Source organism: Equus asinus, chromosome 12 (assembly GCF_041296235.1).
Source record: "Equus asinus isolate D_3611 breed Donkey chromosome 12, EquAss-T2T_v2, whole genome shotgun sequence".
Classification (NCBI taxonomy): Eukaryota; Metazoa; Chordata; class Mammalia; order Perissodactyla; family Equidae; genus Equus; species Equus asinus.
Window position 1 is genome coordinate 13,397,671 of NC_091801.1, and position 24,417 is coordinate 13,422,087.

Consider the following 24,417-nt stretch of genomic DNA (forward strand, 5'->3'; position numbering starts at 1 on the left):
ATTTTAGATACAAACATATACTCATTCATATACTAAGTCTCTTTGGATTACAGGCCCAGTGCCAGGTACTTACGATACAAGCATGAAGAAACAGTTCCTGCCCTTGGGGAGCTCACATGTAGCCAGGAAGAAGATACAGAGACAAACCAACGTGAGTGATACTTCACTAGAATTATGTATTCGGCCAGTGGTTCTCAACCCTAGCTATACCTCAGAATCTGAAGAGCTTTTAAAAAATACTGATGCCTAGGCCAACCCCCCAGAGACTGATTTAATTAGTAGAGAGCCCATGCATCTCAATTTTCCGAAAACTCTCTTGGGGAGTCTAGTGTGAAGTGTTCCTATCAGCTCTAAGAAGAGGGTAGGAGAGGAAGACAATTCCTCTTACCCTCCAGGTCCTTCTGGCTGGTCTACGAAACTGACATGAGACAGAATAACAGGAGAAAATCAAACAAAGCCTTAACTTGTACACATAGGAGAAACCCAGGAAAACTGAGTAACTCGCCAAAATGACTGAAGTTGTCAGCTTAAATACCATTTTCAGTGAAAGACAAAGGAGAATGTTGGGGTAGTGATTTGGGGCTTCAAAGGGGAGGACGGCAATTCACATAGAAATGGAAAAGCAAATGTTTGGTAGACAGAACTTTGGTAAGGATGGGCTGAGCGAGGACCCTCACAGTCTACCAATACCCACAGTTATCTATGGTGACTGCCTGTCCTGGGGACAGGCCTTCTAACTTAAATTCTTTTGGGCAGTTAGAGGGAAGGTCAAAGTATTTTTTAGAGTCCTTTGTTCTTAAAAATAATCAAGTCATCTTAAAGATAATCAAGCCAAAGAGACACACTTTGAGGCGGCCAATTCTGATCCCCCACAGGGATACTAGAAGAGAATCCTTCATGAGAGATCATTGCACTGGGACATTAAGGATAAACAGACAATAACCAAGTGAAGAAGAGAAGCATGGGAAGGAGAACATTTCAGGAAGACGGAGCAGCAGAAGAGAAGGCAGAGGTGTATAAAGAGATTTGCACTCATAGTTAACACTTACTGATGCCCTACTATGTGTCAGGCACTGTGCTAAGTGCTTAACATGCAGTAACTCCTCTGTCCACACAATTCCCTTACAAGGGTACACAATACTATCAACCTTGTCTTATAAACTACGACCCGGGACCCAGAGAGGCCACACAGCTAGCAAGTGGTAGAAGACACCAGAACTCTTAAAAACCACTTACTGTAACTCAAAAAAAGGTGCACTTCAGGAGTAACAAGATGGCTGGTATGGCGAGAGTCCACGCTGTAAAGCAGTGAAATGAAAAGCACACGCAGATTGCCTAATCCTTCTTTTATTTTACATCGGCTTTCTTTCTTTTAAAAACTCCTTTCAATACTCATCTTTCCTGTTAAGTCTTTCTTGACTGACATTAACCCTTCTTACTAATCTGCCTTCCTTCTTATAAATGTGAGATAGAAAAAATGTATATATGTTAGATCTTAACTTCAAAAAATTTACAGTGTAGATTTTCACTCTCAGGTAAGATATAGGACACTGCAACAGGCCAACACTCCCACTACAACTAGAAAAAAATTGGGTAAGCTGTAACATCTTGTTGCTAAAGACACGGGAAAGCCTTGGAAGCAATGAGAACTAGATGGACTACAATTCCAGAGAGAGAATCCTTCTGAGGTGAGCTGATGATATGCAGCTGTTTTCTTCCCTGGGCTCATATGCTGATACGCTGAGGATTCAGGGTACTCCAGGCAGGGAGAGTTTACTGGGGATAAGAGAAATGAGCAAAGCTTCTGGCACTTTCCTTGGGCCTAGGTTGGTGGACTGGAAACTAGTGGAACTGAAAACATATGGTTGGTTCCTCCCCACAGGACTTCTGCTGAGTTCTGAGGCAGTGCAGGAAGCTGGGGTGGAAAGGTAGGCATATCTCCTAGAGTTGCAGAGATCTTAAGACAGAAAGCCCCATGAGAGGGAGCCTGCCATAACCAAATGTTTTCCCTCAAAACATTTGCCATATTTTAAATCTATGTGGGGCAAGAGACTAAAGCTAACATGGTAGCCACTAGCCAGACATAGTTATTGAGCAGTTAAAATGTGCTGGTCCAAATTGAGATGTTGTAAGTATAAAATACACAGCAGATTTTACAGACTTACTGCAAAAAAAGGGTAAAATATCTTATTAACATGTCTTCTATTCGTTATATTTTTAAAATATTGGGTTAAACAAGATATTGCTAAAAGTAATTCCACTATTTCTTTCTACTTTGCTTACTCTAGCTATTAAAAAATTTTTGATTACATAGGTAGCTCACATTATATATCTATTAGGCAGTGTTACTGTAGAGCAACCACTAAAAAAAACAAAACCCAAAAGGATTATGCATAGCTGAAAATCAAATATATAAATTAAAATCAAATTTTATTTATTTATTTGAGGAAGTAGCCCTGAGCTAACTGCTGCCAATCCTCCTCTTTTTGCTGAGGAAGACTGGCCCTGAGCTAACATCCATGCCCATGTTCTTTCTACTTTATATGTGGGACACCTACCATAGCATGTGCCATGTCCGCACCCGGGATCCGAACCGGCGAATCCCAGGCTGCCAAAGAGGAATGTGCGAACTTAACCGCTGTGCCACTGGGCCGGCCCCTAAAATCAAATTTTAAATGTTGCCTCACTTGAGTCCATTATGATGGAATATATTGATTCTGGATAACTGATCCTCGCCTGTTATATCTAAGATATACCCAAAAGGGGATCTCACTGAATCTCAAAATTAAACCATGGGGTCACACACAAAATCTGGATTTTTTCCACCATTCTTTAGGGAAGAAAGGTTGTCGGTGGAGAAATTAAAATATACTGAACAAGTGCTATATGCGAAACACAGGGGGGTACTTTAGAATATTTTGTCACATTTAATTTACAAAACAACTCTGTTAACAACCATGTCAACTTACAGCTTGCACAGTCTGCAATTCTCCAGTTGTGTCCACATCAGCCCATTTTCTTCTTCAGCAACAGGCCCGGATCTACCTGTAGTTCTGTCTCTCCAACATCTACTCTGCCTCTAGTCATATCCACTTATGGTCCTGGAACCAACTCCAGACCTAATCTCACCCCCAACACAAAGCACGCTACATGAGCCAGAGCCAGATTAGTGAGAGCCGTGAGAGTGGTACTAACACACTGGGATTGTAGGTAACACAACGTGTTCATAAGAAAGCTGTTTCATGCAAGTACTTTCTGCCATTCGGGACTGTTGGGAAAGCATCTGTAAATTGTAAAAACCAGTATCAATATGTAATTACTTGTATCAAAAGGTCCTTTAAATGACCATGTTGTAAATATCAGCCACTACTGATAAACTGAACCAGGCTTGCCCATTACAATCTAAAATTAACTATGGAGACAAGAGAGAGAGATATTATAGCTATAAATCATATATTCCCTTATATAATTAAGTGCTGAAATCAAGTTCAAATAACAAGTTTCAAATATCACAGTTGCCAGTAAAAAACAAAGTGTGTATGATACAAAGTGTCACAACAAAGTTGTAACAGAGTCAAATTTAAAGTGAAATCTTTAAAATAGAGGCCATGAGGTCTGGTTCCCCAACAGTAGCATCAGAATCACCCAGGAACCTGTTAGAAACATAAACTCCAGGGCCCCTCAGCATCCTACTGAATCAGAAACTCATCATGGGGAAGGGAACCCAACATTCTGTTTTTTAACAAGGTCTGTACTAATTCTGAAGCAGGCTGAAGTTTGAGAACCACTGCTCTAAGAAGATAGGGACTCTATTTCTTTTATTTGGTTTAGATATGTGTGTAGATGTATATGCCAAATAGACATGGGCACACCCTGGAAAACAAACGACAGCTCCCATCCGTTTCTTCTCATTGTCTGACCTTTAGACATAGATTGAAACATTTCCAATATAAGATAAAAACACATACTTACCAAGGGTTTTTCCTGCTGCAATTCTTGTCAAAAACTGACATATGTATATAGTTCTCAATTGATAAGCTGTTAAACTGGACAGTCCATGAATAATAGCTGAAAAAGAAAAGAGTGAATTTTATTAAAAAAAAAAAAAGGCAACTTGACAACATAACCCAGCAGTGCCTCTGTGTGGTTTGCTGAGTAATAGGTTACAAACATCATGCAAAAATTATCATAAATTTAGAGCTGTATGCTTTTATTTATAGACAATTTTGTAAGAATTAGAACAAAAAAGAGTACTTTTCTTGCAAAATAAAACTGATGTTTCATATGCAGAATAATAAATATTTAAAACTACTTTCATAGGTAGCAAAGATTTAGATCCAAACTGTAAAATGTATCAAATGACTAGCTGGAAGCTTATTTTAAACCTTAAAGCTCCTAATATTACAGGAAATATTTTATATTATTTCTGTTAAGGTTTCAGCTAAGTGAGAGTCTGTTCAGTTTAGAAAGCCTTATTTTAAAAATATATTTATTAATATTAACCTCCCAAATATTTGAAAGCACACCCAGATGTGATGCTAGGCAGTGAGTACATACAATGGTGAGTAAACCTTAATCCTGGACCTCAGTGAGTTTATTACCATGCAGCAAAGAAAGACAAATGACTGAACCACTAAAGCAAAAACATGGAGCTAGTATAACATTAACGCTAGCTGGAGGGAGGAGATGGCAGGGAAGGCTTCTCTGAGAAAATAATGTTTACAGTAAGACCTGAAGGTGTCACTGTTAGCACTATACTTCACCCAGGGCTTGGCTGCTGTATGTAAAAAGGTTAAATTAACTAGCAAACCAAAAAGCAGTAGGGCAGCCACCAAGCAGATAAGACAAAGATATTTTTTATATTTATTTCCTCAATTCTAAGATGCCATAATCTTACACTATACTAGAGATTATCTGGACCATATATAGGATTCAAAGAGGGCACAAAATTTATATAAAACAAACACAATTCATTCAATATTTACTGAACACCTACTGCTAGCCAACATTTGGGGCTGATGACTGAATGATAAGAGAGCCAGTCCCCGTCCCATAAAAGTGTTAGTCTGAGAAGACACAAAGTAAACAAAAAGTGATGCAAGTGACTAATTAAAATTTAATGAGTGCCACAAAGGGTAAGTCCGGTATAGGAGCCAAACAAAAGACCTAATCTATTCTAAGGAAGAAAGGCCGACCCCGTCTGTCTTCACCTGCCTATCCCATTTAGTCTGCTAAGCAATAACTGCAGATACCCTGCACACCACTGCACCCCTCTCTTCCTTTTACCTGGTAGGCAAAAACCAATGATCTACCTGGCTGAACCTGGCTATCAGCTTTCCCCATATCTCTAACCAAGTGCTGCTGGTGGAAAAATCCCTTAGGGAGGATCTAATGACTGGCAATATCAGCAACTACCTTCAAGCATCTATTATAATACAAGTACTACTCTAAGCACTTTGGACCAGTGGTTTTCACGTGGGGGTGATTCTGTCCCCTATGAGACATTTGACAAAGTCTGGAGACATTTTTGATTGTCATGAGCGGGAGGAGGTGCTGCTGGCACCTAGTGATTCAGGTCAGGGACACTGCGAAACATCCTACAAAGCAGTGGCGAACCCCCTTCCCACTCTCCTTGCATGCATACACAGAACAGAGTTACATGGCGCAAAATGTCAACAGTGCTGAGGTTGAGAAACCTTGCTTTATCCTCATCAGTTCATTTGCTTCTCTCAACACCCCTATGATGCAGATACTATTATTAGCACCATTTTACAAATCAGGAAATTGAGGCACCAAGAGGGTAAATAACTTGCTTCAGTTCTTACAGCTATAAAGTAGCAAAGCCAGGAATCAAACTCAGACAATTTACTCTGGAACCCATGTAGGGGTTTTTTTTTCTTTTTCTTTTTTTTGCTGAGGAAGAGTCACCCTAAGCTAACATCTGCTGCCAATCTTCCTATTTTTGTATGTAAGCCACCACCACAGCATGGCCACTGACAGACGAATGGTGTACGTCTGCACTTGGGAACCAAACTCGGGACGTCAAAGCGGAACATGCTGAACTTAATCCCTAGGCCACTGGGGCTGGCCCTGGAGCCCACACTCTTAATCACTATCCTACACTGCTTCCCATGGCAGGAGACAGGTTAGGAATAACAGTCTGGAAAAGGCCTTATCTGAGATAAATGAGGTGTGAGAACAATTCTGTGTTGGAATAAAAGTGGTAAGAATTTTCTAGAAAGCATCAAGTTGTACATTTTTATAATATTGAAAAGTGTAGTAAAAGAAATTCTACAAAAGAGAAAAAGAAGTCTTTTCAGTCAAAAATGGGAACAGAGATAACACTGTGTTCACAATTTGCACGTCTGTCACTGATTAGCAGTGCAAACTGAAAAAGTTTACTCTCTCTGGGCTTCTGTCCTTGAGCTTAAAATAACAAAAGTAGCCTAGACTACTCTTTGGGTCTTGAGCTAGAACCTTGAAAGGGGTCTTTTTTCTTTTAAATAAACTTTATTTTTTAGAAGTTTTAAATTGATGGAATTACTGTGAAGATGGAGAGGTCCCACATACCCTCCACCTAGTGTCCTCCATTATCAACATCTTACATTAGTTTGGCCCCTGTTACATTAAGGAACCAATACAGACCCATTATTAATTAACGCCCCCCATTTATTCAGATTTCCTTAGTCTTCGCTTACGTTCTCCCGCTGCTGAGGACCCCATCCAGGGCACGACACTACATTCAGTTATCCCATCTCTTTAGGACTGTCTTGGCTACAACAGTTTCTCAAACTTTCCTTGGTTTTGATGACCTTGACAGTTTTGAGGTATTCTGTAGAACGTATCTCTATTGGGATTTGTCTAATGTTTTCCTCATGATTGGACCGGAGTTTTGGGGTTTTTGGAGGAAGATCACAGACGTAAAGTTCCATTTTTCGTCACATCCTATCAAGTGTACATACTACCAACTGTCAGTGTTGATGATCTTGATTACCTGGTGAGTAGCATCTGTCAGCATTCTCTACTGTGAAGTTGCTCCCCCCCCACACTGTACTTTCAGAAGAAAGCCACTACCGCAGCCCACACTCAAGGAGTGGGGAGTACCCTCCACCTCCCTGAGGACAAAGTAGCTGCATAAATCACTTGGAATTCTTCTGCATGGAGACTTGTCTCTTCCTCCATTTATTTACTCCATCATTTACTTACAGCAGTATGGACTCATGGATGTTTATGTTATACTGTGGATTATAATTCAATACTACTTTGTTTTCTTGCTCGAGCTTTGGTCATCGGGAGCTCTTGCCGTTGGCTCCTGTGTCCCTTTCTACCCCACCACTGTGGGGTTTGGTTTTGCTTTGTTTTTAGCACTTCCTCATTTTCTGGCACAAGATGCTCCGGGTTTATCCTGCATACTTCCTGTTCCTGTCCTAGAAACAGGCCATTTCTCCAAAGAGCCCTGGTTCCCTGTGGTGGAGGAGAGGCTTAGAGACCAAGACTCCAGCGCTACGTGAACTTGCACATTGCTTCCACGCACTCCAATCTGACACAACAAGGAAGTCTGAGCCTGCTAACCGTGTCTGTGTACGTACAGAAATACGCACATGTATTTCTATATGTAACCATCTGTACTTATATTAAGCTAAACAGGAGTTCATAGTGATGTTTCCAACTCAAATTCATCACCACACAGATAATTCTAGCCTGCTCCACAAAGAGGACTTTTTAATAATCCTAATTAAGGTGAATTGGCTTCATTTCCCGAATTAATTTTCCAATTAATGTTAATTAACCACGGCTCTAGTGTTATCTGTGACAACGTTAGAGGAAAGGTTCTCGAGTTGGAAGATAAGGCTTGGGTCTGGAATACCTCTTGGAACCTATCAATTCTCCAGGTTGCTTAACTAGTTCGCTCTAAGATTATTTGCCTAACTCAGGGGGTTACCCGAAGGCGAAACATGTCAACACGTTTCCTAAAATAGATAAATTTCTATTAAATACTAACTTGGCGTTGCATTCAGCTGCAGTAAATCGAGTGCCGACTCTGAAATAAACACCAGAGCATCTTTCTGGCATCATTCAAACAGCCAGGCTGGTCCTCCCTATGGGTCTAGTCTCTGTCCATCACTTCCAGGCCCTCCCGTCCAGGCAGCAGGTTTCACCGACAACGGCTTTTATCCTGAAGCCTGTACCGAGCAAGCGGGCCAAACGGGGTTTAAATACGTGGCTCACAAATACACAGAAAACACTTGGAGGCCATAGTGACGGCTGAATCAATGCCATTACAGGAATAACTGAGTCAAAAGAACAAATAGAAGCGCCAAAGGAGATAAAAGGAATTGGACACCGCGTTCGGGGCAATTTAGCACATTTTAACTCATTTCATCCCGCAGCAACTCTAAACGGGGGTCTCATGCTCATTTCACCGAAGAGAAAAACTGAGGCGCCGGGAACAGAGGGAGGCGGGACTCGAACCGACGTACCCTGGGGGCCCGGTCCCCGCTCTCCCGCCCGGATGCCCCGCGCTCACCCTCGGCGCTGTCGCGGGTCCGGTGGAAGTCCTCGGAGCGGCCGTCGCGGAAGGCCCGGCACAGAGAGAGGCAGAGGAAATCGAGCATCCAGCCGGCCGCCACCGCCTCGGCCTCGGCCACCAGCTCGGCGTCCTCCTCGGCCTCGGGGGCTCCCACCTGCACCTGGCACTCGAACAGCTCCTGGCACTCGAACTGCTCCTGGTCGTCCCTCGCCATCGCCGCCGCCCGCTCCTCCGGGGGCTCCGCATCCTCCCCATCCGCGCGTCCCCGCGGGCTCGAAGCGGCTGAGGAGCTACCCTCCGCCATATTAAAGCGGTCGCGCGAGTTCCGTTCCTTCGGGCGCCGAGCGACGATTGGCTCGCGCTGGCGGGCGCTGGGCGGTGCCGCGGGGGCGTAGCTTCCGCCGGCGGGAAACCACCAATCACACCGCCGGGATGGGCGAGCGGCTCGAGCCTGGCTTCTGATTGGCCAAGACCTGCTCCCGCCTCTGGACATTGAATTCCCCGCCACGCGGCCCGGCTTTGTTGGTAAACCGGCCAACTCCAGACCGCGCGGGGAGGGAGGTTACGGAGTGAGGCGGCTGCCTTCCGCTCGTGCTAAAATGTAGCAGTGACTGGAAGGACGACACGGTTAGTTAAAATGGAAATGCCTTTTACCTACAGTGTACTTCAAAAAGAGAGAGGTTATAGAACTTGTCACTAAGCGTGACACTTTAGACCGTAGTATTCACCTAACAGTTGCTGCGCGATCACGAACCAAAAGTGTCCCAACGGACTTAACTCCGTGCTTCTCCAACCTTAACCCGAGTCAGAATCAGCCAGGGGGCTTGTTAAAGCACAAATTGTTGGGCTCCAGCCCCAGAGCTTCTGTTCTGTAGGTCTGGACAGGGTTCCTTCAATTTGCAAGTCTAACAAGTTCCCAGGTAAAGCTGAGGCTGTTTGGGGATCACATTTTGAAAATCGCTGCTCTAGAAAGAGTGTATTACTATGGAAATGAATTTCAATCAGGGTGACAAATAAAAATGGCAAGCAATAGGATATATTGGAGAATATGAGGAAGCCATTTGGTATAAACCTAATTCGGCCTGACCTTGTCTTTCCAAAAGGGCCTGACCCTGGCTGTTGAGCATGTATTGTATATCTGCTTTAGATATTCCCTATGGCAAGAACAAAGGCCCTTGAGATAAAGGTGCAACTTCCCTCCCCCCCCAACGTTGGCATCTCCTTAAGGATTAAGCATCTTTCCTTAGGCTAGAAACTGATTGCTGCGCTCACCTGTGACGGCCCAGCTCTAGACAATGGACTTGCCTCCTGCTACGCCCACCAAGATAGCAGACCCACTACCTGCTGTGTCCATCAAGCGCTGTGCTCACAGGGCAGTCTTGTGACTATTGTGGGAGGGACATTTCAATCTTATGTGAAACGTCCTGTTTGGGGGTATATAACCACCTGTATACCTCACTTCTTTGGTGCCCTTTCTTCCTTCGGGAAGAAAGGCCCCAGGCCATGGTACTCAGATTTCAGCTCAGAATAAACTCACCCAAGTTTTCATTTATAGATTGGTTATGGATTATTCTCGTCGACAAGGGTTTGAAATAGACTATAGAATGCAGCTTGTACGACAATGAGTGAATGTTTGTTTTGAACTTTGAAACTTACCTTAGAGCAGAAGAGGGAATTCTGGGGGAGAAGGGGTTTGTTTCTCTATGTGGGTGATAGTTACATCAGAGTATTCACTTTGTGAAAATTCATTGAACATAACTTATGCACTTTCAATATGTGCGTCAGAATTGAATAAAAAGTTTACTTTAAAAACCTTTCAGTTTATAACACATCCAATTTCATCAAAGCCTTTATGTGTTCTGATTTTACACATTTATTATTGCTTTAAGGCGGTAGGTTAAACGCTGAGTTATTAAAGCACTATATTATAGCTGTTAAGAATGCCTAGGTTAGGGGCCCAAAGCCAAGTTGATAAGTTGGGGGGCTCCACTTCGCTGGCTGGGTTTGCCAGTTCAGGTCCTGGGCACGGACATAAGCATTGCTTGTTAAGTGATGCTGTGGCAGTGTCCCATATAGAAGAACTAGAAGGACCTACAACTATGACATCCAACTATTTACTGGGGCTTTGGGGAGAAAAGGAAGATTGGCAACAGATGTTAGCTCAGGGCCAATCTTCAAAAAAAAAAAAAAAAGAATGGCTAGGTTGGAACATCCCTCACTGGCTGTGTGATCTTGAATAAATTATGTCTCGGTTTTCTTGTCTGTATATTGGGGATAATCATAATACCTCATCATAGAATTGTTGGGGAGATTAAAGGGCTTAAAAAATGTAAAGAGTTTAGAAGGAATCCAGGTGCATAGAAGTGCTCAATTAATATTAGCTAGAAAAGCAGGACATTTGTGCTACCTGGAAAGAGGGTGATGAGTCAGAAGGGATCACTCCTTCAGGCTCTAACAGTCCCATTGACAGTAAGTCCTGTTTGCAAACAGTACAGGGGAATAGGGTCTAAGGAAATAAGGGGTAAGATACATTATGAACAGCCAACAAATCCCAGGTTTCCAAATTGAAACCTTTTTTGTCCTGTAAGGCTCTCAGATGAGGTCTGCTTCTTCTTCCTTTCCTCCAGTTCTCCTCCTTGTCTCCCCAGAAGGGAGTTCAGGGTTATCTTAGGTATATCAACCGATTTATTCAAAGCCACAAAGTAAACATAGCATATTTTCCTATGGCATCAATCTACTGAAAGATTTAGAGAAGTGAAACATTTTTATAGTTAAAGCAATGGTGTATAATGAAGTGTAATGAAATATGTGTATTTTTTATTAGGATTTAATCTCAATCATCAACAAAATTTTAGTTTGGAGCTACTTCCAGCCACATACTGCATTCTTTGCCCTCTTCCCTTATTGGTATTTCACTGAAGAAAAATTAAGAAGCACTGGCCGCATAGGGTGAGGCAAAAAGTTATTTTAAAATCTAATTCCAGCAGAAAGTCAATAAGACAGAGTCTTATTGGGTTGTGAGCGAGACAACAGGCCTGGAGGAGGAGGAAAGGAAAAAAGGAAAAGAATTAATTTTTTAGACCTGCCCCTCAGGGTGGATGGTAGACTTATTCTTCTGAAATAATACTTTCACATCACTGTGATCAGAAAACTCAACTGTGATAAGTGTAAAATAGCTACAATAAAACTTACAATACATAAAGTCCCAATAACCCTTTAGCCAAAAGTCCCAATAACTCTTTAGCCATATATATATTTTAATTTAGCTGTATGATAGATAAGTTGTTAACACATGGCATTTCAGTAAAACGTGTGTAATTAGTAAGCATTGTGAGATGGGGAAATTGTTTTTGGCAGAAAAGTTTATAGTATTTCATTCCCTTCATGATGGCTTTAAAGGAAATAGATCCTAGTAGGTCAAGATGAAGGAAGGGGTGGATGGGGAGAGAGAATCTTGAGTTTGATGATTTTAAAGTCATTCCTTGTGTAAAATTAGTAAACTATGTTTCTTGCAAACTCAAGTTTGTGGACTGAGAGCCATAACTGCTACAGTTACCTTTAGTTAAAGGACTGTTAAAGGACTTTATAAAGTTAAAGAGCTGTTATAAGGGGAGAGATTTTATTTGTTTTGTGATGATCCTAAGAGCACAAGATAAAACCAAAGACTGGAGTTTTGGGGATGCAAATTTGATTTCGCATTATGCATGCCTTCTAACCATTAGAGCTCTCCCATAATGAAGTATTCGCAGGTACTGATTTCTCACCACTAGAATCATTGATGTAAAGGCTGGATGACTGCTGGACAGAGATACTGTGGAAAGATTCTGCTATGGACTGAATTGTGTCTGCCCTCCCCAACTGTATGTTGAATCCCTGACCCTCCATGTCACTGTCCTTGGACATGGGGCCTGTGGGGAGGTGATTAAGGTTGAATGAGCTCAGAAGGGTGAGGCCCTGACCCAACTGGATTAGTGTCCTTTTAAGAGACACCAGAGAGCTCACTCTCTACCCTGTCTCCCTCCCCATCCATGTGAGGACACAGTGAGAAGGTGGCCATCAGCATGGCAGGAAGTGAGTCTTCACCAGGGACCAAATCAGCCAGCACCTTGATCTTGACTTCCCAGCCTCCAGAACTGTGAGAAAATAAATTTTGGTTGTTTAAGCCATGCAATCTGTGATATTTTGTATGACAGCCCAAGATAACTAATACAGAGTCCCATAAAGCCTTGATGACATTCCCCATGTGGTTGCAATTCTTAAGATTGTTTTTGCCTTGGACTATTTTCTAAGGAACACTTTGAAACCCATAAGTTTCCTAAATTCTTGTGTTTACCATGTTGAATATTAGTCACCAATATAAGCTAATGGGTTCATTATGAATAACATAAGTCGTTTTATTTCTTTGTTTATAAATGTCTTATGATTATCCAAATTACTTACGTACTTTTGAAACATCCTTTTTTACTGAGTACCTGTCATATGAACTGCACTTGGCTAGAATGGTGCATGGTGAACATAAAGATGTCATCCCTCTCCATAAAGAATTGTAGTCCTCTTGGGGACACACACACTCATGCACGCACACACACTGTACATAAACCTCAAACGGATGAGCGATGCTATAGTAACCCCAGTAGGAGTTTGATGGAGGGAAATAGTCTAAGCCAGTGGGATTTGATAAGAATGGTTGAGCACAGATGCTTAGTGTCCTTGCAGGCAGGGAGGAGAGAAGAGAGACCTGGGAGCAAACTAATTTTTTTAAGTAAGTTTTAGAGAGCCTAATACACCAGTTTTGCTGTCCTCACAATTAGTTCTCAACCTAAGCTGTGCATCTCATTTTCTCAGTGGGCTGAGGTAGCCTTTGTATTCACTAAATCTGAATTTCTAGGGGCAAAGTTCGAGCATTTGTTTTTCAAAATTTCTCCAGGTGATACCAGTAGAGAACCAGGGTTGATAGCTACTGAACAGTGCAAATAAGATGATGCTAGATAAGCGCCAGATTTCGCCCCCCCCCCCCCCTTGAGGTAGTGGACACAATATATCATGCTGGTAAAGCAGCACACACTTACACACTTACTCATGAAGATTTCTTCTTCCCTTTTCAGAATCAATAAATTAATACTGATGTTGAAGGAATGGTTAGAACCAAAATGAAGCAAGTTTCAGGAAGGGAAACATTATTTTAGACGATTCTAATCCTTTGGAGCTTTAAAATATTTAGAAGATCTTCGTAGCCCATTGAGATGTTTTAGAAGGTATTTCATGCATTACAGGATGAGTGTGTGATGACAGAATGCAGGCCTCTGAGTGGTGCTGGCTCAGCTTGTAAGAAAATGTGGTTCGATGAACGCTGGAGTCCAGGATTGACTCTCCATCATCATTTTATCTTATTGCTTTATTAAACAAAAGCAAACCTTCTGGTGTATGCCTTTAACAAGTTACTGATTAGCCAATATTTTTAATAAAATGCATCTGCCAAAAGTGAAAGCCATAACCACATTGTGTGGGAGTAAAGGAATATGACTACAAACAGCTGGGGACCCAGGAGGAGAACTCTGTTTCCACCTGTCTCCCCCTGGAAATAAACCAATTCTGGATAAAACAATGTATCCAGGTGATATTTTCTACCCCTGGATAGAAAAATAAGGGGGAATCCCTTGAAGGCGACAGCACTAAAATAAATTCTATGGACAGCCTCTATTTATTAAAGCAGCACATGAGCCACATATGTAATTTTTAATTTCCCAAGAGCCACATTTCAAAAAGTAAAACGGAAAAGGTGGAATCAATTTTAATGCCATAGTTTATTTAACTGAAAACATCCAAAATGTTATTTCAATATGTAATCAATGTAAAAACTTAGTGAGATAGTTTACATTTTAAAAATGTCTTCACAATACTTTGTGTATTTTATATTTACATTCAATTTGGAGTAGCCACATTTCAAGTGCTCAAATAGCCAAATATAGCTAGTGGCTACTGTATAAGACAGTGTAGTACCATATAGTTATTATTTCAGGCTCTGGCATCAAAATGATCTAGATTTGAATTCTTTCTCCACCAATTTCTAATTCTTTACCCCTGAGCGAATTAAGTCCTTAAGTTGGTTATGTTGACAAAAATAATCCATAACCAATCTATAAATGAAAATTTGGGTGATTTTATTCTGAGCTAAAATGTGAGGACCATGGCCCGGGGCATTTCTTCCCAAAGGAAGAAAGGGCACCAAAGAAGTGGGGTGTACAGAGTGGTTATATACCCCCAAAGAGATGTTTCACATACTATTGAAATGTCCCTTTTACAATAGTCTCAAGACTGCTCTGTCAGCACAGCGACTGATTGACACAGCAAGTAGGTCTGCTGTCTCGGTGGACACAGCAGGGTGGCAGGTCTGTTGTCTCCAGCTGGGTGGTCGCAGGTGAGCACAGCAGTCAGTTCCTAGCCTAAGGAAAGATGCTTATCCTTAAGGAAACACCAATGTGGGGGGAAGTTGCACCTTTATCTTAAGGGCATTTGTTCTTGCCATAGCAAATGTTTAAAGCAGATATACAATGCATGCTCCATGGCCATGTCAGGAAAAACAAAGTCAGGCCAAATTGGGTTTACACCAAATGGCTTCTTCATATGCTCCAATATATCCTATTGTTTGCCATTTCTATTTGTCAGTTATAACACTGTGAAATTAATAAAAGAAACTTCAACTAAGTTGGTGTTGGGAGGGCCTGTAGGGGGAGCTCTCGTGCCCTATCATAGGTGTCAATTATGCCAAACAGGAAGAGATGTAGGCTTGTATTTCTGACAGGAAGGTGTTTCTACCTTACTACCCAACAGGAGGAAGGAAGATTTCTCTCCCTGCCAGGCAACAGCCCAGCCAATGAGAGACTGTAGCAACCCAAACAACAAGGAGCCTCTGAACGCTTTGGACATTTAGTTGGAAGAGTCCAGTTTCCTCCAATGGACTCTTTATTACAGCTCCTCCCAACTCCCCCTTTTTGTCTTTAAAAGCAACCTCCCCTCCTTTGTTCTCTGGATTTGCCTGTGGTCCGCCAGGATATGCCTGCATATCCTGAATTGCAATTCCTTTTGGTTATTCCCAAATAGACTTGTTTTTCGGGTAAGACAACTGGCCAATTGACTTTTAAGTTGACAGCACTTAACTCCTATGTTCTCATTCATGAGGTAAGAATAACAACACCTGCTTTATAGAGTTGCTTGATGGATTAAGGATGCAAGAAATAGTTTTTGTTATTGATAGTCTATCCCAGTGTTATCTTTCCTCTGTGCCAAGTGAAAAGAGGATTTGTCTGAGTATTTGCATTCAATCCACCGCCTTCACTGAGTAGCTTTGTGTGACCTCGGGCATGCTTTTTTACCCTCTATGCCTCTTTCTTTATCTGTCTTATAGGAAACAATCGTACTGTAGGGGAGGAAAAAGTTTTCCTCAATCCTCTTAGGGTCCCTGGCTGTGTCTGAAAATTAAACCGACAAAAACAGATTAACAGGAGAAAAGTATACAAATTTTATTGAATTTTTACCTGTCCATGGGGGCCTTCACAAGAGAATGAAAACCCAAGGAAGTGACCAGAAAGCTTTTATACCTTTTAGACAAAGAAACAATAAATTTGTGAAGCAATTGACAAGACAAAGGAGTTTCCGCTAGAGATAGCAAATGGTGAAGTAATTAGGAAGCTAAGGGTTAGGTTAACAAGGTTTGTTTGTATAGATTTCTTGGTCTCAAATTCCTTGTCTCTGCTGGTAAGAATGTTTTCCCTCCTCCTGATACTGGGAAGGTGCCTTTCACATAGGAGTTTCATGGTGTGTTTCAGGGAAGAAGGGGGATGGATCTGGAGGTAGGGAGGTCAGAGGGATGCTTTTGCTTCTGCCATTTTTTAAAAAATTGCTTCAGCTTAAGATATTTAATATGCCAAGGTGCCATATATTGGGGTAGTGTGTCCTGAGCACCATCAGTACCAAACTCAGAGAGCTGACGTCAGGGTTAAATGGGATAATCTATGCAGAAGTGTTCCCCAAACCCTCCAAAACCATTTCCCAAAGTTGAACTAGAGACATTCATGGTTGACACAATTCGTGATTTAAAATCCATTGGGATTGTGGTGGTAGTTACAAGATTGTATAAGAACTCATAGAGTTGTAAACCTAAAATGATTGGATTTTACTACTTGTAAATTACTCTCCATAAACTTGATTTTTTAAAAAACAATTTGGGAAATTCCTGGTTTTAAAAAAGTAGCAGTTTTCCTTTCCCAGGACTTCTCAGAGCCATATACTAATCCACACACTAATGTGGATCATGAATTTCTGAGTGAAACATATGACATGTCCCATAATTGACTGTTGCACTCATTTTTTCACAGGATGTCTTATGCAGTCATGCACCACATAACAGGGTTTTGGTCAATGATGAATTGCATATACCACAGTGGGCCCATATGACTAGTAGCATATAGCCTAGGTGTGCAGTAAGCTATACCATCTAGGTTTGTGTAAGTACACTCTATGATGTTCTCCAATGATGAAATTGCCTAAGAGGCATTTCTCAGAAGGTATCCTTGTCTTTAAGCAATGCATGACTGTATAATTATTGTACCAACAAATGCGCCTTGGGAAATGCTGCTGTAAACTGCTATATAAATATATGCAGAAATCAGCTGTTAAGATTATTCCATGATATCTCAGCATTATAGAAAATTCATGAATTGGGTCAGATCACTTGACCCAATTGATCACACCCTCCTCCTGGATGCATTTATTTGTCTTGCAGGATACCACCCTTTTCTGGTTTCCTCACACCTCATTAGCCACTTCTCGGTATTCCCTGCTGGCCGTTCTACCTCTTGCTAAACTCTAAATGTTGGGCGGTCCTCATCCTCAGCCTACGAACCTCTCTCGATTCTCACTGTATTCATTCTCTAGTTGATCTTATCTACTCCTGTTGTTTAAAATCATCTAGATCCCATTGAGACCCAAACATAAATCTCCCTCCCTAACATTTGTGCTGAGCTACCCCACATCTTGGATTATTATGTACCTAAGTTTCACAAGTCCAAATATAACCCCACCCTGTCAAACTAGACCCACTCCTCATCTTCCATCAGTAAATGGCACCTCCATCCAGTTAGCCAATTAATTGGACCCAAAACACAGGTTTCACCTTGACTCCTTTCTTTACCTCGCACATCGCATCTAGTCCTTCCATAGCTTTGGTCAGCTTTACCTTCAGAATAGATGCAGAACCTGACTCCTAACTGTCATCTTCATCCCCACCCTCAGCCAGGTGACCCTTATCTCTCATTTGGACCACACAGTAGCCTCCCAATGGATCTCCTTGCTTCTACACTTGGCCTACCACAATCTGTTTTCTACACAGTACTCTGAATGACCTTCCTAAAATGTAAATCAAAACTTGCCACCGACCTGCTCAAAACCTATAATGATTTGTGATCACTCAGAATAAAATCCAAACTCCTTACCTAGGCCTAAAAGGCATTATATGATCTTGCCCCTTCTTATGTTTCTAATCACAGCTCTTAAAAACTCTGCCTATTGCTCACTCTACTATAGCCATTCTGGCCTTCTTGCTATTCCTCAAATTGGCCAAGCTTACTCGTGCCTTAGGGCCTTTGCATTTGCTGTTCCCTCTGACTTGACTGTTCTCTCAAATAATTGCATAGATCTCTTGCCAACCCATTTCATTCAAATGCCACCTTTCTTCAGAAAAGCTTTCTTCAACTACTCTCTCTAAATATCTCCCATCTGTAATACTCTACATAATGTGTATCACTAAATGATAGTATTTATATTTTAGTTATATTTAGTTATATAGTTTAGTTAGTTACCTCTTTAATTATCAGTTTCTTTCATTAAAAAGGTCCATGAGAAAAGGCATTTGTCTGTCTTATCCACTAGTGTATCCACAATGCCTAGAAAAATGCCTGTCACATGGTAGACATTCAATCAATTTTTATGGAATGAGTGTACGTTACATTTTCTTAGACATGACTAGAAGAAAATTGATAAAAGAATAGAAAACATCTTACCAGTGAAAGACTCTATACAATTTGAAAACTTCAGCTATTCAGTACTAAATAGTACTCCAAGATTACCATGTCTATTCATAAAAAACAGACCCTTCCATTTCTGTCTTTGCCCCCTTTCTCTACAGGAGGTCAGACCCAGTCCTTCAGCCAGATACAAATGATGATCATGATAATGATCATATCAACCACACCTAACATTTATTTCATGTTTAATAGGTGCCAGGAACTTTCCTAAGTGCATTATCCCATTTAATCTTCAGAGCAAGTTTATTCGGTAGGTACTATTATGATTCTATAGTTTTATGGAGGTTGAACCTGTAGCACAGAGGGGAGTGTTACCTTACCCAAGGCTGGTAAGTGGGTTAGCTAGTTAGAAAGTTAGGGACTCGGGATCTGAAAGCAGGTGCTCTGCCTCCGTGCTATTCCTTCTTCTCTCTAGAAGGCCTCCCCACCGGAGAAGAAGCCAGCCAGAGTTCATTTTCCTTGTCACTGTTCCTTAGGCCTGAAGGTCCATCTCCTCTTTCTCTCTGCTACAGAATTAAAACTAAAAGCTCCCATGCGTATCAACTTTTGCAAAGAAGTGCACAGCTCTATGAAGGCAGCGCTGCCAGATCCTCCTGTTTAATGACTTAGAATGTCACAGCACATTAAATTATTCTCCCTCACAACAAAATTATTTCAAATGGAAAAGGATAATATTTTGCCTTGTTTAAAAGAAGGTTCACTGATCCAGAGAAATTATTTTTGCTTGTCTCAGGTCATAGTTGTTGGAGTCAGGAACAAATCTCAGTTTTCCTCATGCCAAGGGGCCATGAGGCTTTGTGTGGAAGAAGACGCTCAATTCCCTGTCAGTGAAATCTCTGAGTAGAGAGGAGAGAGCCCCTTTCAGCATGCTTTGGGGTCTGGCTGGGAGTCTCAGACAGGCACAAAGGGGGGAGATTTATAGACTTCAAGTGCATCAGCATGGAAAGCCAGTGGACTCAAAGGGGTGTTACCTGTGGGTCTTAGAATTCTTTATAAGCCTTGTCTACACATCATGGGTCAGAGCAGAGAGTCAGACTGGGTTTGCCTCCTGACTCTGCCACCTATTAGCGGTGTGACTGGGGAAACCGGGGAAACTCTCTGTGCCTTTGTTTCCTTCTTTGTAAAATGGAGGTCACCATAGAAGTTGTCTCACAGAGTTACTGTGTGGATTAAAAGGCTTGAAACAAAGAAAGCACCTAAAACAGTGTCTGGCATATTATAAGTGCTCAATAATATCAGCTTCTACTGGTTTTCTCCTTTGTCCTGGTTTTCCAACATTTTGTGCAGAATCCCTTTGGCAACTTTATCTTACCTATCTCTGTTATGTAGAATCATGTTTTCCCCATCAGTTAAATCTCAGAGATTTGATTGTTTTCCACCGGTGGGGGGGGGGGGGCATGATCTCAATAATAGGCCATTTCAACCAGCAGAAAAGTGTAAATTTCAGAAATACATATGTATGCATATATATATATATATATGTAATTCCAGTTATATAAAAATTTAAAACTTGCAATACAATACCCTGTCTTATGTATGGATGCATTCATATGAAGGAGAAATGCAAAAATATTCACGAGAAAGATGAGCGCCAAGTAGTGATCTCTTGAGAGGGGAGGAGGGGAGGAGTACATAAGGGCTTCACGTGGATATAATTGTCTTGATAAAAAAAGATCTGAAGTAAATGTGGCAAAATGTTAAGATTTGATAAAGTCAGGCAGCATTTATGTGTTTATTATGTTATTCTCTATACTTCATAAGTTTGAAATATTTCACAAAATGTTTCTTAAAATAAAAATGTTCGGAGAACAATTTGGCCTTAACAATTCTAAATTACAGATTTGACCAGCTTTGCTTTTCCAAATTAACCAGTTCCTTGACTAAACAGACTAAATTAGCTACTCATTTTGTCAGCCCTGGGATATATTTATTCTTCCCAGTAGAGGTCGCTATGAAATGAAATATTTGGTTAAAAAATAGAATATAGTGTATAATTCCCCCATGCAAAGATTTTCAATCTTTTTTTAAAAAAAAATTATGAAATTTTCTTACTAGCTCATTTGTAAGTCTGATATGAAAGACTGCTAAGCATGATGCAAGATGGGGGACAGAGATCCAAGAAGCTGGTTTGAAAGCTACTGCAGAAACCCAAGAACATTCATGAATGTGGCTTCCTATGTTTGCTCTTGTGATTTCGGGAATTTCTTCTGATTTCAAATCTAAGATCCCTCTCTCTGTTCTACACAGAGCACCAATATGGTACCTGGTGGAGCAAAGTACATGAGAATCAGGGAGCCAACGAGCTCAATCAGAGGGCCCTCAGGAAGGTGGAAGAGGTCAAGTTGGCACCCAGGGACACACACACACACACACACACACCATTGTTAGGCTGCAGCATTAGAAGGATCCTTTGAATTGTTACCGCACAAAGGGCACCATCTGCTCACTGTGAGACAAAAGCCAATTGTCAAGAGGCAAGATGGTGGCAGAGAAAGGGCATTTTATTACGGCTTGCTAGCAAGAGGGAAGATGGCTGACTAATGTCCAAAAGAACCATCTTCAGGGGGGCACAGAATCTTGAAGCAGTTATATAGGCCAGTGGGTTATAGGGGAGGGGTTGGGAATGTTGACTCTCTGGTGTTAACAGACTGGGAGTTGCCACACCAGATCTTTCAGTTTTCATTGATGATGGTTGTCAGCATAGACTCTCTGTTTGGGGGGTCATCACATTCTTAAGGAACTCGAATGAAGTTATTGACGTTATCATCTTATTGCAGCTGGGAGGTATATGCACTAGCAGGGGTCATAAAATCTACAGAACAGGTGGATCTCCTGGAGGGTGCAAATCCAGCTGGGTTAGTTAGTCAGAGGTCATTCAAAGTTACAACATGGGCTCTTTTCTACAATATGGCTTTCCTTATGTCAACCTTGAGTTGAGCTGCTTTCAGAATGCTCACTCTGCATCAGGACTGCTTTTTTTGCCTACAACAGAACTCTTTTGTGTCACGGATCATTTATCTCTCTCCTTGAACCATTTAGTATGCTTTTGGTTGAAAATAACAGAAAACCCAATTTAAAATAGCTTAAATCGTAAGAAGGACGTAGTATGTCTTATAACAAGAAGGCTGGGTGTGGGTCAGTTCCAAAGCAGATCAATCAGTGGCTCAACAAGTCATCAAGGACCAGGTTCTCCCCATCTCTCCTGACTGCCTTCCTCAGTGCATCTTTTAGCTCTTTCAGAATAGCTTCCCTCAAGGTGGCCGGAAGATCTCTGCAGGCAACATTGCCAGAGGGAAGAATACCTCTTTCGTCTTAAAGAAGACAATAGTGATGCTACACACAGATCTCCTTGACCCTTGAATCCTTTTTTTTTTTACTATTTGTGTGCCTGTTCCTCCCTTTGGCTTCTAAAGCCTGTGGGTCTGCTTAGGAGAAATTCCCTTGGGAGTTGCTTTGCCAGCATGAGCAGAGAGGAACTGCTTGGGAATGTCAATGCAAAACAACCAATAAGCATTCTATAGACAAGAGAGATAAGGTGAGTTTTACTTGAGCCAGGGTGAGGATTATAACCCAGGAAGGCAGTTTCCACAAAAGAACAAAGCATTCAGGAGAAGCATGGTTTCCAGTATAGTTTTATACCTTTTTAGAACAAAGAACATGCATTAAATGTTCTTTTGTGCCCAGGCTACATGTTCATCAAAGTTTCAGAGAGGCATTCAGTTGCAAATTAGCAGGTCCACGTGATCCTGATGTCTGGGTGTTACCAATAGGGCATTACCAAGTAGAAGGAGGAGTAGGCATTCTTATCTTAAGAGAGTGCATTCTTTACTTTCATGGTTAAAACGGATGTACCACGTGTATTTGATAGGTCCTAAATCAGGCTTCTTTAGTTGAAGCTGAAACAGTTCTGAACTAGAAGTTATCCCATATACCTCAATATGTGAAAATCTCTCACAGGAATTGTCTTCCCCAGGAAAGCCCTTGATCAATAACCGGTGGTGCAGAAGTGGTAAGGTCAGCTCGCCTGCCTCCATGGGACAACTCTGTGGAGAAATTTACATTTCAGTGTTCTCCTGCAGGATCAGGCTATGCCCCTCCCTTCGTCCCCTCTGATAAATAAATCAAGCACAATAGTATATATTGGAGTATATGAGGAAGCCGTTTGGTGTAAAGCTGAGTCTGCCTGACCTTGTTTTTTCCAAAAGGGCCTGAGGTGGCCTGTTGAGCATGCATTGCACATCTGCTTTAAATATTTACTAAGGATTAATTACTGACCTGCTGGGCTGACCTTGTGAACACTTACCTTGTGGTCACCCACCTGCTGACAACCGATCTGCTGTGCCAGCTAAGCATCTCGTGACAGTTGTAAAAGGGACATTTCTATCATACATGATGTGTGCTCTTTGTTCCAAGATGGTATACAACCACTCTGTACACCCCACTTCTTCAGTGCCCTTCCTTCCTTGAGGACAGAAGGACCCTGGGCTAGTCCTCAGATCTGGCTCATAAAAAACTCACCCCAATTTTGATTTATAGATTGTGGATTATTTGATTTGTCCCCTACCCTTCCCTGTCCTGCTTCCTCCACTCCCTCACTGGCCATCCCTGGGATGGCTTCCATGATAAATCATTTGCATACAACTTCCCATCTTGGTGCCTCTACTAAACCCTACCTAACACATATCTTTAATTAGAAAAGAAACTCTCTCGATAGACCCCCAGCAAACTTTCTCCCCCTCTCATTGACCAGAAGTGGGTCACATGCTTATGTCTTAGCTAACTGTGCCTCAAGGGGAATGGGATGAACAAGACTGACCTATGGACCAATCATGCTTTGCTCGTGGAGTTGAGGAGGAGTTCAGAATCCCCTGAAGCACATGGCTGTGAATATCTGGAGAGAAAATATCAGACTTTGGCCTGTAAGAGAATTTGATATCGAACCTGAAGTGAGTTCACTCACCTGTTGCACAGCAAGCCAATCTCCGACACTAAGTGTAGTGGAAAAAAGTAGGAATTTTATTATTGCACAGCACTGAGCAAGGAGAGAGGACAGCTAACGCTGAAATACCAACCTCCCCAAAAAGCTAAAAGGAAGAGTTTTTATTTGGGGTTTTAGATAGGGGAGGGGGAGCATACAGTCTTGTTGGTCAGAACTTTCCCACCAGCCTGTGTTTAGCCTTGAGACTACTTGCAGAGAGGAGGGAGCCCATGACCTTGCTGTTCAGAAGGTTTCCCACCAGCCTGTAGCTCCTTTGCAGGAAGGAGATAACCATTCCAGGTGCTTGTCCTTGGCTGTGTCTGTCTCCATGGAGGACAGTGGATTCTGGAGCCAGGAAGCCAGGAAGTAAGCAGCAAATGAGTGCTTTGGTTTTAACCCCATGTATGCTGGGTTTAATGTAGGGGAACTGATATCAAGGCTGGTAGCAAATTGAGGAGGAGGAAGGCAACATCTGGAACAGCATGCCATCCCTCTATGTTTGGGAAGTAAGCATTCTTGCCTAAAAATACAGTAATTCTCCTCACTGAAATGATAGTTTGACTGAGTAAAGAAAACACAATTAAAAACTTCTGGAGGATATTGCTCCGTTGTCTTTTAGCTTCCAGGAATACCATAGAGAGGTCTAATGCAATTACAGTTTATAATCTTTTGTTTGGAATCTATTTTTTTTCCTGTCTGGAAGTTTTATAATTTTTCTTTTATTTCTAGTCATCTGAAATTTCATCATATTCTTCGTTGATGTAGTTTTGTTTTTATTTATTGTACTGGATCCTTGGCGATTACTTTTAATCTGAAAAGTCATGTCC

The 24,417-nt window shown here is 41.6% G+C and overlaps 1 protein-coding gene across 4 annotated transcripts in view; it reads right to left on the minus strand.

Moving 5' to 3' along the window:
* The window catches only part of TERF1 (telomeric repeat binding factor 1), a 36,323-nt gene extending 27,428 nt beyond the window's left edge, over positions 1 to 8,895 (minus strand). For 2 of the 4 annotated variants that reach the window (XM_070481080.1, XM_070481079.1), the window contains exons 1-2: positions 8,528 to 8,875; positions 3,973 to 4,068 (exon numbers count right to left, since the gene is read on the minus strand). In XM_070481080.1, coding sequence (XP_070337181.1) covers positions 3,973 to 4,068; positions 8,528 to 8,834 — 403 coding nt within the window. In that variant the 5' untranslated portion in view covers positions 8,835 to 8,875. Of the gene's footprint in view, positions 1 to 3,972; positions 4,069 to 8,527 lie in introns of all 4 variants that reach the window. The other 2 variants (XM_014853774.3, XM_014853773.3) reach the window with 2 other exon arrangements.
* Positions 8,896 to 24,417: the final 15,522 nt, after the last annotated feature.